We start from the raw sequence: 16577 nt of genomic DNA, 5'->3' as shown, positions 1-16577 counted from the left end.
ATTTAAATCACGATAACTGACAAAATTTTAACATTCGGTCAACTTTGACTTGACCGAAATGTTCGAAAAACGCAATCGTAAGCCAAAATTCTTACATTCTAGTAACAATCAACCATTTACCTTTATTCTGCACCAAACGGAAAGTCTCTAGCACAATATTTCAATTTATAGTGAATTTTTGAAAAAAACTTTTTCCTTCCCTCCGCGCACGCGAACTCCGCTGAAAATCCTAGCATTTCTTGAGTCACCTTGTCGTAATTTTTTCGCCATTTTATATTATTCGTTACATAAAGTGTTATACATCAAAATGTGCGCAATTTCATGTAGAATACAACAAAAAATAAATCATTCTTTTAGCTTTTATCAGTTTTGAAATATTTTCATTTAAATCACGATAACTGACAAAATTTTAACATTTGGTCAACTTTGACTCGACCGAAATGCTCGAAAAACGCAATCGTAAGCCAAAATTCTTACATTCTAGTAACAATCAATCATTTACCTTTATTCTGCAACAAACGGAAAGTCTCTAGCACAATATTTCGATTTATGGTGAATTTTTTAAAAAACTTTTTCCTTCCCTCCGCGCGCGCGAACTCCGCTGAAAATCCTAGCATTTCTTGAGTTACCTTGTCATAATTTTTTTGCGGTTTTATATTATTCGTTACATAAAATGTTATACATCAAAATGTGCGCAATTTCATGTAGAATACAACAAAAAATAAATCATGCTTTTAGCTTTTAACATTTTTGAAATATTTTCATTTAAATCATGATAACTGACAAAATTTTAACCTTCGGTCAACTTTGACTCTACCAAAATGCTCGAAAAATGCAATCGTAAGCCAAAATTCTTACATTCTAGTAACAATCAATCCTTTACCTACATTTTGCAACAAACGGAAAGTCTCTGGCACAATATTTCAATTTATAGTGAATTTTTAAAAAAAAACTTTTTCCTTCCATCCGCGCGCCCGAACTCCGCTGAAAATCCTAGCATTTCTTGAGTCACCTTGTCGTAATGTTTTCGCCATTTTATATTATTCGTTACATGAAGTGTTATATATCAAAATGTGTGCAATTTCATGTAGAATACAACACAAAATAAATCATGCTTTTAACTTTTACCATTTTTGAAATATTTTCATATAAATAACGATAAATAGAAAAAATCAACTTTCGGTCAACTTTAACTCGATCGAAATGGTAAAAAAATGCAATTGTAAGCTAAAAAAAACTTATAGTCTAGTAATATTCAATCAATTTCCTTCATTTTGAAACAATTGGAAAGTCTCTAGCACAATATTTCGATTTATGGTGAATTTTTAAAAACTTTTTTTTACGTCCACGCTAGCATTAATTCATGCATCATTTTGTGATAATATTTTCTCTGTGTTGCTTTAATCATTTTACAATCTGTTATATACCAAATTCATCGCAATTTAGTGTACAATACAACTAAATAAAAAGTAACTCATTAGCTTTAACCAATTTGCTTACAGCGCGATTTGTATACAATTATATATGAGTTTTTTTTTCGCTGTCATATATTCCAATATTTATATATGATAATGATATTTTTTTCATTTCTGATGGTTGCATACTAAACTTCAGGCAATGAGAAAAAAAGGTGCCAAAAATGAATTCTTAATCTTAAAAACTAAGTGTGCTGTGATTGTTTGAAAAAAACTTTTTTTCCGCTTCGGCGCTGGCTCCCGAACGCAGCCGGCATACGGGAGACATTTTTGTAAATAGAGGCTCGGCGTTTAAGGGTTAATGTGATAATCAGGCTTGTTTTTCAATGTTATCATTATTAACAACAGTTTTCGTGTGTACCCATTACAGTACATTCTGGTAGTGCCTATAGGCTACCTAGCCTAGCCTATGGCGCTCGCTCTATCATTGGTAATACGGCCGCATCGGTCGTAGGCCAATTTTTTTTATACAGTATGCATTTAAAAATGTAAAAAGTGATTCTGATACGGTAAGTTATTCAACTCTGAATTTATTTAATTGTAATTTGTGTAATGTTTTGTATAAAAAGGTAAGGTTTGGGTAATGACTGGTGGTCAGGAATTGATTAATCCATTTTCAGTTATTTCTTATGGGAGAGATTAACTCAGAATTCGACAAAATCGAATCTCGACGCCTCTTCTGGAACGAATTAGCGCCGAGGACTGGGGTTCTACTGTATATATATATATATATATATATATATATATATATATATATATATATATATATGAAATTTTTTTATCACACCGTGATTTATATACAAAGCAGGATGTCAGGTTTTATAGGATATTAATTTTCTATATTTTCCATTATTATAATATGGATTGAAAATAAATATAAACACACGAAAAAACATACACACTGAAATTAACATGCAACAGATACACTTACACACATTCCATTACCATACATGTTACAAAAAATTCACAGCACAATTATTTTTAGATATAATGCTCACAAACATATTTTTGGAAAGCTAAAACACTGACAAACAACACGCAAAAATAAAACTGTTTGAGAAATCTTCACTGGTTCACGAAATATAAGAAAAAACATAACGAAAAAAATTAAAAAACAAAAAACAAAAACAATCGCCATTTGCGACTTCAAAATACATTCAATTTTAACTTCAAAAGTATCACCTTGAAGAACTTTTCTTCTTTCAGAATCACTCATTTTTTTTAATATTAACAATACTTTTCATCTTGAAAAATAACTTTGAAAAAATGTTGTAAACAATGTCGCTATCGGAAAAAAACGTCGCTTTCAATTAACTCATATATTTTGTTTTATTTTTCCACAAAAAAAAAAAATGCACAGCACCATAAAGTAGATAGACTTTGCTTCATAATGCAACAAAAATCATGAAAATATCTTGAAAAATGGCTGAAGGCCTCATTTTGTTTCCATTAGTTTTATATGTTTGTCCACACTGGCCCTTTGGTATATTTATTGTGATTTCTACCAATATGTATCATTCCTTCATTTATGACTTGGAAATAAAGTTGAAACTGATCAGGACTAAACCTAGTCTCTTATTTTATTCACCCGTCATAATGTCTGACAAACTAATCATATGCTCTCTCTCTCAGAGAGTTTGCTGCAATGTATACATGCACATACTATACAGAAACAGGGTAGCTTGTTGGCTAGGTTTACACATCTTTACATAACATAAACACAATTGTAATTTCTTATACCCTTTACTTACAATTGTATTTTTGTTTCCATTTTTTTTTTCAAATTCAAGTATTCAAAAGTTCATTGCCATTGTCAAAGTTATCCATCAGTGGCAGGCGAGATACTGGAGTGCTATAAAATGTTTTGTTATACCTACGCTGCCTTTGTTTCTCTTGTAAATTATAGTAAAATTATTAATGAAAAGACTCTCTACTGCCCAACTTTCATGCTTTGACCAACATATTTTCTGCTATACTGTAGCTAGATCATTCATGTATCATTTGATACATGTAAAGATACAGTTTTTTTTCTTAATATTCCCTTCTGAAAATGGGGGGGGGGGATGTTCTAAGAGTCTTATATGCCATCAAATACATTACATTATGCTCCCAAATTTTTTATCATTACCACTGTCATGAATCCTGAAACCCCTTACAACTACAATAACAAATTCTTTTTCTGTTTCTATAAATAACGCAAGCTATCGATCCATTTCTTTCATCCACCTGTAAAAACCTAGAATAAAAAAAGTCCAAACTTACCTCACTATCATTACTTGCAGATGAAGATTTCCTCCTAGTTGGTTGCTGAGATGGTGGTAAGGCAGGTTGTCCAGCAAAATGCTGAGGCGAGTCTGTGAAGCGTATTGGTTTTGGCTCTAAAACTAAGGCAGGCCTGGAATGTCTAGATGGACCATGGTACGTATTGTGGGCATAGCCAGAAGGTGAAGAAAATTCATATTCACTCATACCTAACCATCTTTGGTAGTCTGCATCATCATCAGACCTAAAGTATAGAGGGACAAAATAGGAAAATCATCTTTTAAATCTACCTTCACATGAACAAGACATATCCTCTACATTTCTAATATTTAAGCTCTCAGAAACTTTCATATAATTAAATGCATTATTACCTATGGTTTGTGACTATTGAATGTAATTTTAGAGTATATATTTTTCAAAGGGAAAATCGACATTGATTCTATGAATTAATTTAGGGATATTCAAAGCATCAATGAATTTATGATCAAAACCTAACATTCAATATTAATTAAATTACTATTATCTACTTCTGACATCCAATTTTAAATAAGCTGATATTTAAGTAGATCAATCCTTAAATCTTGTAGACGACAGTGGTAATTTAACTTGATTTACTTTAATCCCAGAATTTTACCTTTAATAAATCCTACAAAATTATTTTTATTGTGACCAGTGTTATTCATTTTATGTAAGTTCATTAAAATCAACAAATTCATTATTTACGTGTGCATGGTTTCTCTATGATAATGCACACATTTTTATACAGTACTTATTGACAGAAAACAAGAGGTGTATAATACAGGCAGTCCCCAGTTATCGGCAGCCTCGGTTACCGTCGATCCAGTTTTATGGCGCTTGTCTAGTGACGACGATAACCAGATTTTTGTCGCTGATAACCGGTTATCGGTACCGATCGCCTCTTATCGGCAGCGCTGATCACCGGTTATCAGCGCCGCTAACTGATAACCAGGGATCAGTGCTATTATCGCCGATTTTCGGTTAGCGGCAATTTTTGGTTATCATCATGCCGCCAGGAACAGAACCCCCTGCTAACCGGGGACTGCCTGTAAATCACAATAATCATAAACTTGACTTACTTTAAAGGTAACAGTTTAGGATGAACAGCAGTAACATTTGATAATCTAACATCATAGCCAGCTGCTACACTTGCCAACATAGCAGCAATGTTATATACTAAAAGTTCCAAAGGTGAAAATTTTGGTTGTTGTCCTTTGGTCTCAGGAGTAGTGCCATTATACAAGGTAGGAACAGGTAAGGGTCGTAATGGCAATGGCTTGGCACTCCAGCCACCATCTTCACCACTGTAATCTGTACAAAATAAATGCTCTTTTAAAATCTGAAAACTTCTTTCACATGTATTTCAGTTTATCTTCATATTTGCAAATATACTTCAAACAACTACCAAAATACCGTACACAGTAATGTAAAGGATTTAAAACTAAAAAGACACCTAACTTACATGATAGGAAAAACCTTAATCACCATATAAACAACACTCTACGAGGCCATGTAATTTGACCAGTATGTTTCAACAGACTACAGTTTCACTTCACAACCTACAACTGGGCTACTATACATTTAATGTGATCCAGTTTTGTCTAGTAATATTCTGAAGTATATAAATCTAATGTAACACTACAGAAATTTCTGTTACTCAGAAATATGATTTTGCTTAGGGGATATGTCTTTTCAGAGATCAACCCATAATAAAAAAAAATACTTAAGAATTTCATTTAAAAAAAAAATTTATTCATCTTAGCTTTTTTTACATAAAAGCCAAAAATTATCACACAAAATGGCAACCTAAAATCTATGCTCAAATCAATTACAAATAAAAAATACCACTCCCATCTAGCTACAGTAATGTTTCATAGCTGACAAGTCTGGAATATGATTACACAAATTAAGACAGCTACACTAAACTAGCTATTCATAATGCAAGACTAGCACATGACAGATTAAACTAGGTACCAGTTTTGTCCGTATATCCTCGGAATTCATCATGGCTGAAGTCTGAAATTATATATATGCAGACAATATAAGAAACCTCATACTTTAAATGCTTTGAAATTAGTTCAATTTTCTTGAATCTTAACTCCTGAACTGGTATGGTCACAATGTAAACCCATTAATGATGACTTCACAACATACAAATTTATTATGTATATAAACATATATATATAATATCCATGTTATCTACAAATAACTACATGGTTTACACACAAGATAAAGATCACATTCCAAATGGCAGCCAAAGTTTCAAAAGTAACCTAGTTCTTTGAATAATGTAAACAATGATTTCTAGTGAGGAATCCTGATAATCTGAAAGTGTTATGAACTAACTAATAACGTAGGAACGTTAGCAAAAATAAGAAGTATTGTATATGAACTCTTAAGAGAATTGACTGTTTTACTAACAAATGAAAACTAGCTTCACAATAATAAGCACTAATGGCAATAATAACACAAGTTGATAAAATAATTTATTATCAAGAAATTATCATTAAAAACACAAACCACTCATACAGTTTGCATGTATCATTAAATTGCTCTATAAAATCATAAAAAACTGGTAACAAAATTTCATACAATAATATGACAATTTAAGTTGTAGGAAACCCTCTCCTCGAAAATATAAACGGCCTAGATTTTAGGGAAGTTTTGTTTTGAAAGTGCAAACAAGACTCCCATTCACTTAAAAGGGCCTCAAATTCAAAAGGACCAAAGCAGTCACAAAATAGCTGGACTGGCTAATAATCAAATTAAAAAGCCTCATGATAAAGACTTCTGGTCAGTTCTCAGGCAACAAAGGGACATTCTCTCATGAGGTTTGGTAAGTGCTCCCTCACTTCTGCTCTAATATAAGGGAAATTGTCATTCCATGGCAAAAAAATTTTTTTCAGTATGCTGCTTGATGACATATTTTTTACTTTTTTTTTCATTGTCTATAAAATATGTGCAATGGTACCTAGAAAACAATTCCAACATCATGGTGAATTTACAAGTAAAAACTACAGTTTAATACTAAAAGGTCAGTATTAAATCTGACTAAATACTGCTTATCTTGATTATCTGTATTTGTATTATCCATGACTATTTTCAATGGTGATACATGACATACAAAATATAATCTTGAACAAGAGAGCAGGATTTTCAGGTGGGGAAACAAAGTTTCTGGATTATGAAAAACGTGGTACACAGGCTTGAGCAGCTACCAACACCACCGAAGCTCACTCGACAATCCCAGTAAGTAATGTTTTTCACCCCCCTAACCATCTCCCCAAGTGTTAATGGCCCCGCAGAAATGTGCATGCATTCCTCCATCTCCCTCCTGCAGACCCTCAACCATCCATAGCATTTTTCATTATTATTATTAATTATTATTATTATTATTATTATTTATTATTATTTGCATTTTGCACACTTTACTACTGATGGGTTGTCACATCTTTGCAGTTCTTGAGCAACTCACTGCATAGTCTGGGAGCTTCAGGCTCCAAAGCCTACACATTTGTAATGAAGTAACTATTAATATATATTTGGAGTCATAATAATTATAATAACAATAACAATAGTAATGCTTATATGATTCTTTTCATTTATTTTAATGTTTACCCTTAAACGCCGACTAGACGTATCGTACGTCGACTAAAATTGTCTGTCGGGTGCTGAGTGGACATACCGTATGTCGACTACAAAAAATTTCAACCTTCGGTCAACTTTGACTCAACCAAAATGGTCGAAAAACGCAATTGTAAGCTAAAACTTTTACATTCTAGTAATATTCAATCATTTACCTTCATTTTGCAACAAATTGGAAGTCTCTAGCACAATATTTCAATTTATGGTGAATTTTTGAAAAAAACTTTTTCCTTACGTCCACGCGCGGTAACTCGGCCGAAAATTTCAGAAATTCTTTTGTCATTTTGTCGTAATTTTTGCACCATTTTATATTAGCTGTTACATAAAGTTTTATATATGAAAATGTGCGCAATTTCATGTAAAATACAATAAAAACAACCCATGGTTGTATCTTTTATTAGTTTGGAAATATTTTCATATAAATCACGATAAGTGCCAAAAATTTCAACCTTCGGTCAACTTTGACTCAACCGAAATGGTCGAAAAACGCAACTGTAAGCTAAAACTCTTACATTCTAGTAATATTCAATCATTTACCTTCATTTTGCAACAAATTGGAAGTCTCTACCACAATATTTCGATTTATGGTGAATTTTTGAAAAAAAACTTTTTACTTACCTCCGCGCGGTAACTCGGCCGAAAATCTCGGAAATTCTCTCGTCACTTGTCATAATGTTTGCACCGTTTTTCTAATAGCCGTTACATAAAGTTTTATATATGAAAATGTGTGCAATTTCATGTAGAATACAACAGAAAATAACTCATTGTTGTAGCTTTTATCAGTTTTGAAATATTTTCATACAAATCACGATAAATAGAAAAAATTCGACTTTCGGTCAAATTTAAATCGACCGAAATGGTTGAAAACTGCAATTGTAATCTAAAAAACTTACAGTCTAGTAATATTCAATCAATTACCTTCATTTTGCAACAAACGGGAAGTCTCTAGCACAATATTTCGATTTATGGTGAATTTTTGAAAAAAGCTTTTTTTTTACATCCGCACGTTACGAATTCATGCATCATTTTGTGATATTTTCTCTGTGTTGCTTTGATCGTTTTACAATTTGTTATATACCAAAATCATTGCAATTTAGTGTACAATACAAAGGAAAAAAAATACCACATTAGCTTTAACCGTTTTGCTCACAGCACGATTTGTATACAATTATATATGAAATTTTTTTTCATGCTGTCATATATTTCAATATTTATATATGATAATGATATTTTTTTAATTTCTGATGGTTGCATACTAAACTTCAGGCAATGACAAAAAAAGGAGCCAAAAATGAACTCTTAATCTTAAAAACTAAGCGTGCTGTGATTTTTTGAAAAAAACTTTTTTTCCACTTCGGCGCTAACTCCCGAACGCCGCCGGCATACGGCAGACACTTGTAAATAGAGGCTCGGTGTTTAAGGGTTAACTAGTAATGGAGCAAGAGAGAGAAGTGAGATGGTACTCGAGTGTAATGTTCACGAAAAATATGATTATCTAATGACAACGTCTGCATCAGAAGGTGACAGTGCACGACTGTTGTCAGTTTGCCACTTAATGGCATAATATTTATTTTATTCAAGGATGCTGGTATTTTCTGTTTTGCACTAATATCCTTGTGAAGATTTATCTGTTTGTAAAATTATGTTTTTGTTGTTTTTCATTTTGCTTCATGATCGAGGTTGAAGATGTGTTTGTGTGTGCGTGATTCACACCAAGCTAGGTGTGGTTGATCCTGATGACTGTCACTTGCTTTTCATATTTGAGCCTAGACACGGCTCTTAATTTACTTTATAGCAAGGATAATACAGTATTTAACTCAGTCATGATTTTTATTTAAAAACCAGGCTATTAAATACCAAACATTAGGACGAAGGCCCTTATACTGTACATTATAGTGGTATATAAAGCAATATATTCTTGCCATTATATCTGTGCAAAGGTATCTCTATGTTACTAATATTTTAACGCTACTTTATAAAAGCTACATTGCTTGGATGATAATGTCCTCCTTTCATTAGCTCTAATTTCTCGATATATCAAATATCTGAGCTTTTGTAAAATTTATTTTCACTTCTTTAATATCCTGTCCATTAAGCTCCTTAGACCTTCATTGTCTTATATCTTTCTTTATAATGGACATATTTTCAGTGTTGACTATAACTGGGTAGAGCTGATTTACACTCTCCTTGCAACTTGTTTTTGATAATCAATATCTTGATAATAAATAAGCTGAACAACATAGCTCTCTGAATGCTTGACTTACGCCATTCCTCTTGGCAAAGTGTTCCAGATTTTCAATTTCCAAATTTCCCTTTAACAACATATACACATGTACAACTGTATGAATGGTTGCATGAAGGTCCAGTTCATTAATACCGGGACACTTACATGAGATCAGTTATTGGAGTGAGTCCTTTTTCTGAAGGCTATTTTATTGTCTGAGAGGATATTGCTCTTTCAGTTATTGAAGTGAGTCCTTTTTCTGAAGGCTATTTTATTTTCTGTCAGGATATTGCTCTTTTCAAAATGTTCAACCAGTTGCTGATGAAATACTATTTTATTAATTTTCAACAGAAATAAGTTATAAGTTGAAAGTAAGATCATAAATTTTGGTCTACAAATTTTTAAGTTGGTTTTACACATTGCTTTCTGAATATCTTAAGTTTTTCATTAACTGATACAACCAAAATACCATACTTCATGAAAATATTCCTAATGTCTGCCTTGAGAAATATTTCATGCAAATTTTTTTTTAGCCAGGTTTTATGATTTCACAGGGTCCATTCAATTCTTGGTCTTTAAACCCAGTTGTTTTTAATGGAATGTTCTGGGTAGGGCCCAAAGTATAGGCCTATTTTTATAACAGTTAGGAGTATACATGCTATAGTGTTCTTGGAGACAGAATAACACATTCCGAAGAGGTACCATAGTAAATCGTTGTCTGGAAGACCCTGCCATTTCTGAAATGGAAGGGACTGAAGACTAGGCCTTTTCAATATATATCTTCTCCATGCCAAAAGGCTACAGTATCTTGGAGGCAGAATGACAAATTCTGAAGGTGCACAAAAGCAATTACTCTAAAAGTTTCTACCATGTCTGAAATGGAAGAAATGGAAAGCTAGACATCTTTAATATCTTTTCAAGTCAGAAGAACATAAATGTCCAAACAGACAGAATGGCAAGTTCTGAAGATGCACAAAAACAATTCATGTCTAATTTGAAAGTTCTTGCCATGTCTGAAATCAAAGGGACAGGGGGCTCAGCCTTTTTAATATTTTCTCCAAGCCAGAAGAATAGTGTTCTTGGAAACAGAATGACACATTCTGAAGAAGCACAAAAGCAATTCATGTCTAAAAATCCCTGCCTTGTCTAAAATGGAAAAGACAAAAGACTAAACTGTTTAGTATCTTCTCCAAATCAGAAGGCTATAGTGCGCTTGGAGACAGAGTGACACATCTTAGAGAAGCAAAAATGCAATTCATGTCTAAAAGTCCCTACCATGTTTAAAATGACTGGAACAGAAGGAAAAGTCTTTTTGACAGTTCTCCAAATCATCAGACCACGGAAGCATGATAAGTTAAAAGAGGAACTGAAGTCACTCTTGTCACAAAAGTCCATGCCATGTATGAAGTGGTAAGGATATACCAGAACATTGTTACTATTTTCTAAGCCAGAAGGCCACAGTGTTCTTGGAGGCAGAATGACAAGTTCTGAAGAGGCACATACATATACATCCTTACCATGTCTATAATGAAAGGGACAGTATGAAGACAGCTTTTTAACAACTCTCCCAAACCAGTCCTATCTGTACTTCCATAATTTCAATAACAAAGATCAATAGGCATGCCTTTGAGGAGATTGTTTTATTCTACTTAATTCGTTAACCCTAAATAGGTTTCAGCAATCTTGTTTTGAGTTCAAAAAATGGGTATGGGTTGCTATCTCAGAGGATTTTCATATCAAGAATGCACTTTAATGTTTGAAGGCTATTATAGAGAGCACAACAGTGCATTTTGAGGCCATTAGTGATGGGTGTTTGGAAATTAATTGTCACTGGCTAACATAGCTTTTCATAAAATGTAGTTTTCAATTATCATGATTTTAACTGATAAGTTACAAAGTAAAAAGAATGTGATAACATGCATCCAATACTAATTGGTGCACATTACAATCTAGTTTGTTTTACTCCAAATAATATTTTATTACTACTTGGATATTTAACATTTTCCAAAAAAAATGTTACAATCCAATAACTAAATCTGAACATCATTGGCTTTGTGCTCATTTTGTTTCTAAATAAAATGGCTGAATTCCAACAGCCAGGATGGAAAACTAGCAATAATTACCTTTTAGACAATTACACACATACTGTACATGAAAATACTATAATAGTAATTCTGTAAAACATAAAAGAAAAAAAATAATATAAAGTCCACCTGAAGCTGAAGGAAATACTTCTGAGTAAAAATGACAGCTATCTACAGTACAACAACCACTAGTAAAAACAAATTAGTAAATCAAAAGCAAAAAAACCCAAATTAAAAAAACTACTGCTAATGTAATTAGAAAATCCCCTTACTTTCTGGAGAGGCAAAGAGATTGAGAAAAATAGAAAGGCAGGCAGAGATTAAAGAGAAACATAACCATAAGATTTTTTCAATATGATATAATACTCAGAGATAACTGGAATTTTCCTATTCTGACCAGAGACTGAGGAAAAAGCATAATTTTGAGATTGGCCCAACCTAGAGACCTGACAGCCCCATTTGTAAAAGAATCCAAAGCTGTGTGTTTATCATCAATAAATAAAGGAATAATGAATAAATTTCCAAAGGATGGGGTCACACACAACCACATCAAGCTTCATTGGCTACTTATTAGAGCAAACACAGAATAAAAAATGTTTTAATGTAAATGCAATAAAAAACAAAAACTGAAGTACATATATGACCTTCTTTAAGAAATGTACCACTGTAAGCTTGTAAGAGAACATACAAATGTAGTGAAATAAAGATGAAACAATGAATTTGAAAAAAAGAGACTTTGAATACATCCAGACTATTCATTAAGTTACCCCAAGAACTCAAGAGGTGTGAAAGCTTTAAACAGAAGCTACAGACTTATCACTTTAAAAATGGTTATGTCATGGGAGAAGAAGATACAAGAAAATTATATGAACTAACTGACAAGCAAACAGGCCTGCTAGATGGACCTAACTAGGACCAAAAAGAGAGCCACTAAAACATAAAAATGGACCATGATGATGTATAGGCAGTGGATATAGTTTTTCATTTTGTGCAATCTCTACTGGGACAGTGCTATATCCCATTATTGTCTTCTTTAACTTATTGGTAAACGAACTTGATGTGTTGTTATACCAATACAAACTAGTACAGGAATTGTATCTTTATTCTCCAATTTTCTATCTAGTGCTATATAGCCTGTGATACACTTAACCATCAGACTTCTTCATATTCTGCTGAGATATGCCTTCAACATCTTATAAGTCATCAGCTCTTCAAGACTAAATCTAGCACTTCCAACTTCTTGTTGAATACATTAGGTACCTAAATTCTATGGCAGCAGAGGCATATCACCAAAGCTTAACCTATTTAGTAATCATGATAGAGACCAAAATAAAAAGTCAAGAAAAGGAAAAAATAAAGACTGAGCTAATCCAAGTTATGATAATGAATTTATGAAGTTCCTCTCCACTGCAAGCACTTCATAGTAAAATATATAGTTTGGTTAGTAATACATAATTATTGCTCCACACTCCTTTACACAAAATCCAAGGAGTTCAGTGTTTTTGCAATTTTACCATATACCTTCATTAATAAAAATTTGTGTATATATTTATACTGAAATGAATGTGTGACTCCAAGTAGGAGGTTTCAAATATAATTTCTACGTATACTGTACATGCAGTGGTAGCCAATAATACTTAACTGAAACATGATGTTATTAAACAGCATGTAAACAGACATTTACAGTACCTGGGATGTAGTAATATCCATTGCCAGCTAGAAAGCAAAAGAAAGAAAATGCTTGAAGCAATATGTAACTGTCTTGAAGAGTTACATATTAATAAGCAAATATTTATAAACTGTGGAACCTAAAAACAGCAAAGTTGGTTAGCAATTTTCCAAGTTCTTTATGCAATGGTATACAACAAAATTGTCTACAGATTGAAAAATAATCAAGTAAATATGTTTTGGGTACAAAGTGCAACATATTTCTATCAGAGATCTTACAAGCTTACTCTTTGCACTTTACTGCTAAAAACTTACCAATCTCTGGACCATATGCAGTAATCTGGTTAAGTCCAGTCATTGTGGCAGTGTACGGAAGAGGGCGTAGAGGTTTTTCAAGATTTGGTGCTGACTTACTCCATCGTTTTTGGTTATCATGATGATGCGGGATGATGTGACCACGTTCTTTCTGGTGCGCTGTGCTTGGACCCCAGGTTTTCCCTTTTACACCGTCTGCGGGTACTGAAATGACAAAAATGATGTTACTCTAAAACCTAATATGATTTTTAAAGATTTGTATTGAGTACTCGGATTGCTAATAAAATTCCTTTTCTGGTGAAAGCATAACACGTGATAGGCAACTTCCATAAGATTAAAAGTGATGATATTCAGTATATCAGAAATGGAAAATGCCATCTAACATTGAATATAAATAAACAGCAAACAAAGTAGAATATGCAACAAATTCATATGTCACAGTTTACCATTTTGCTAAAGGTTCTCTTACTAAATGCAGGAATTCCAATATATATATATATACAGTATATATATATATATATATATATATATATATATATATATATATATATATATATATATATATATATATATATATATATATATATATATATATATATATATATATATATATATATATATATATATATATATACACACATATATATATATTATATATATATATATATATATATATATATATATATATATATATATATATTATATATATAAAGTAATTATTACTATACACTTGTGTAAGCGACCTAAAGTTCACTTAGTAGCAATGACCTTTCCCTCTGATTATAATCTAATTAGAATATGTTAGGATATCTGAATTACCTCTATATCTAGAGAGCAGTATGTTTTACACAGAAAGTTTGACAGCAAAAAACAAGTGTAAGCCTGAGATAAGAATAAAGACCAATTTCTCATATATATATATAGTATGGTAACAACTAGTGTAATTCATCTCCAGTAGTCAGTGAAGACTACGCTATGTTTCTGGCATTCAGTTGACATGCAGTGCTTTAATATGAGAAAAACAACTGGCACAAATAAAAAAGCTTATATGAGCATAAACTGTTTAATGTCAAAACTTACACTATGCTGGAAAATAAGGAACTGCAGACCAATGTCACACAAAGCCAATGAAAATATTAAAGAAAAAGCTGAACAATATACATAAGGTACATTAAAACCTTCTGTTGGTCATTTGACCTCACTTCTAATATGTTAATTCTCTTCTAACATGACAAAGGTACAGTCCAACAAAACACAATGCCACAACTTTTGAAATAAGACAAATGCAAGACAAAACGAGTTACTTATTTTAATCACTATCTACATAGTTTAGATGTCAAACCCATACATACACGAAGACTTATACATAATGATTTAACACTAAAGCTCTGCTAAATATCATTTTAAAAATATTACTCATGTTCTCTTATTTTAATTAACAGGAGAAAATTAATAATTTAAAGTTTGCTTTTAATTTTACCACCAAAAATGGCACTACCACATGTACACATTTATTTTCAAAGATAAGTGATTTGGAACCTGCTATAAGCAAGCTAAGCTGTCCTGCACTGTCCCAGTGCAGGACAGATGGGACATACAAACAGCATTTGCAATCTCCATCTACAAAAGATTAAAAATCTATAGCTGATCTTGAGTAAACCACCAAATCCATCAAACCAATCTCCCAAAGAGAATTTTACAGATCAAACTCCTGTAGCAAGCTTATATTATCAATAAACATAAAAATATTCTTTAAAAAACTACTGCCTTAGATATCCTTAATCTTCCCTTATTTCATTCAGTTAACAAAAATCATGCCTGTCTATAATGTGACATATCCCCCAAGGAACAGGGATAACACTCTTGCACTTCTCACTATATATATATATATATATATATATATATATATATATATATATATATATATATATATATATATATATATATATATATATATTATATAAAATACATGAGTCCCCAATTATCGGTGGGGTTCCGTTCCCAACAGCGTGACATTAACTGAAAATTTCAGATAACCGAAAATCGGCAATAATAGTGCAGATCCTGGTTATCAGCACCACTGATAACTGGGGATCAGTGCTGATAACTGGAGATCTATGTGTGTGTGTGTATATATATATATATATATATATATATATATATATATATATATATATATATATATATATATATATATATATATATATATATATATATATATATATATATATATATATATATATATATATATATATATATATATATATATATATATATATATATATATATATATATATATATATATATATATATATATATATATATATATATATATATATATATATATATATATATATATATATATATATATATATATATATATATATATATATATATATATATATATATATATATATATATATATATATATATATATATATATATATATATATATATATATATATATATATATATATATTCACAAATAAAAAGGCCCATAAAACACTATTTGAACATTGCAACCATATATTTCGAGCACTTCCTTCTGTGCCCTGTTCACTGGTAAAATATGGACAGATGAAATGTTACAAGAGTATATATACAAAGCATATGTAGGTGTGGCAGTAAGTCTCCGATGGTATGCAGGTGACTGTTTCCCAAGGAGGGAAATTAGACAATTCCCTGGTGGTTTTTGGCCTCATTAACTCCAGTCTGGCGAGGCATCTGGTGGACGTGTTTTCTGGAACACCTGCTTGAGAAGAGGCCTAAGGATTAACCCATTGATGTCATCCAATTTCCAATGTCCTCCTGACAAGTTCATATTGTTGGTTTATTGATGGTAGCAGATTCCAGCATCTTTCTTTTGTATGGACAGCTACTTTTGAA

General features: G+C 31.7%; 1 protein-coding gene across 5 annotated transcripts in view; it reads right to left on the bottom strand.

Moving 5' to 3' along the window:
• The window catches only part of LOC136853472 (mitogen-activated protein kinase kinase kinase 11-like), a 200095-nt gene that overhangs the window by 16536 nt on the left and 166982 nt on the right, over nt 1–16577 (bottom strand). For 2 of the 5 annotated variants that reach the window (XM_067129078.1, XM_067129081.1), the window contains 5 exons: nt 13692–13895; nt 13398–13424; nt 5730–5771; nt 4835–5066; nt 3738–3981 (listed from right to left, as the gene is read on the bottom strand). In XM_067129078.1, the coding sequence (XP_066985179.1) occupies nt 3738–3981; nt 4835–5066; nt 5730–5771; nt 13398–13424; nt 13692–13895 (749 nt within the window). The remainder of the gene's footprint in view (nt 1–3737; nt 3982–4834; nt 5067–5729; nt 5772–13397; nt 13425–13691; nt 13896–16577) is intronic. The other 3 variants (XM_067129079.1, XM_067129082.1, XM_067129080.1) reach the window with 2 other exon arrangements.

This window comes from Macrobrachium rosenbergii, chromosome 27 (genome assembly GCF_040412425.1).
Source record: "Macrobrachium rosenbergii isolate ZJJX-2024 chromosome 27, ASM4041242v1, whole genome shotgun sequence".
Classification (NCBI taxonomy): domain Eukaryota; kingdom Metazoa; phylum Arthropoda; class Malacostraca; order Decapoda; family Palaemonidae; genus Macrobrachium; species Macrobrachium rosenbergii.
This window is presented reverse-complemented; position numbering and strand designations above follow the sequence as displayed.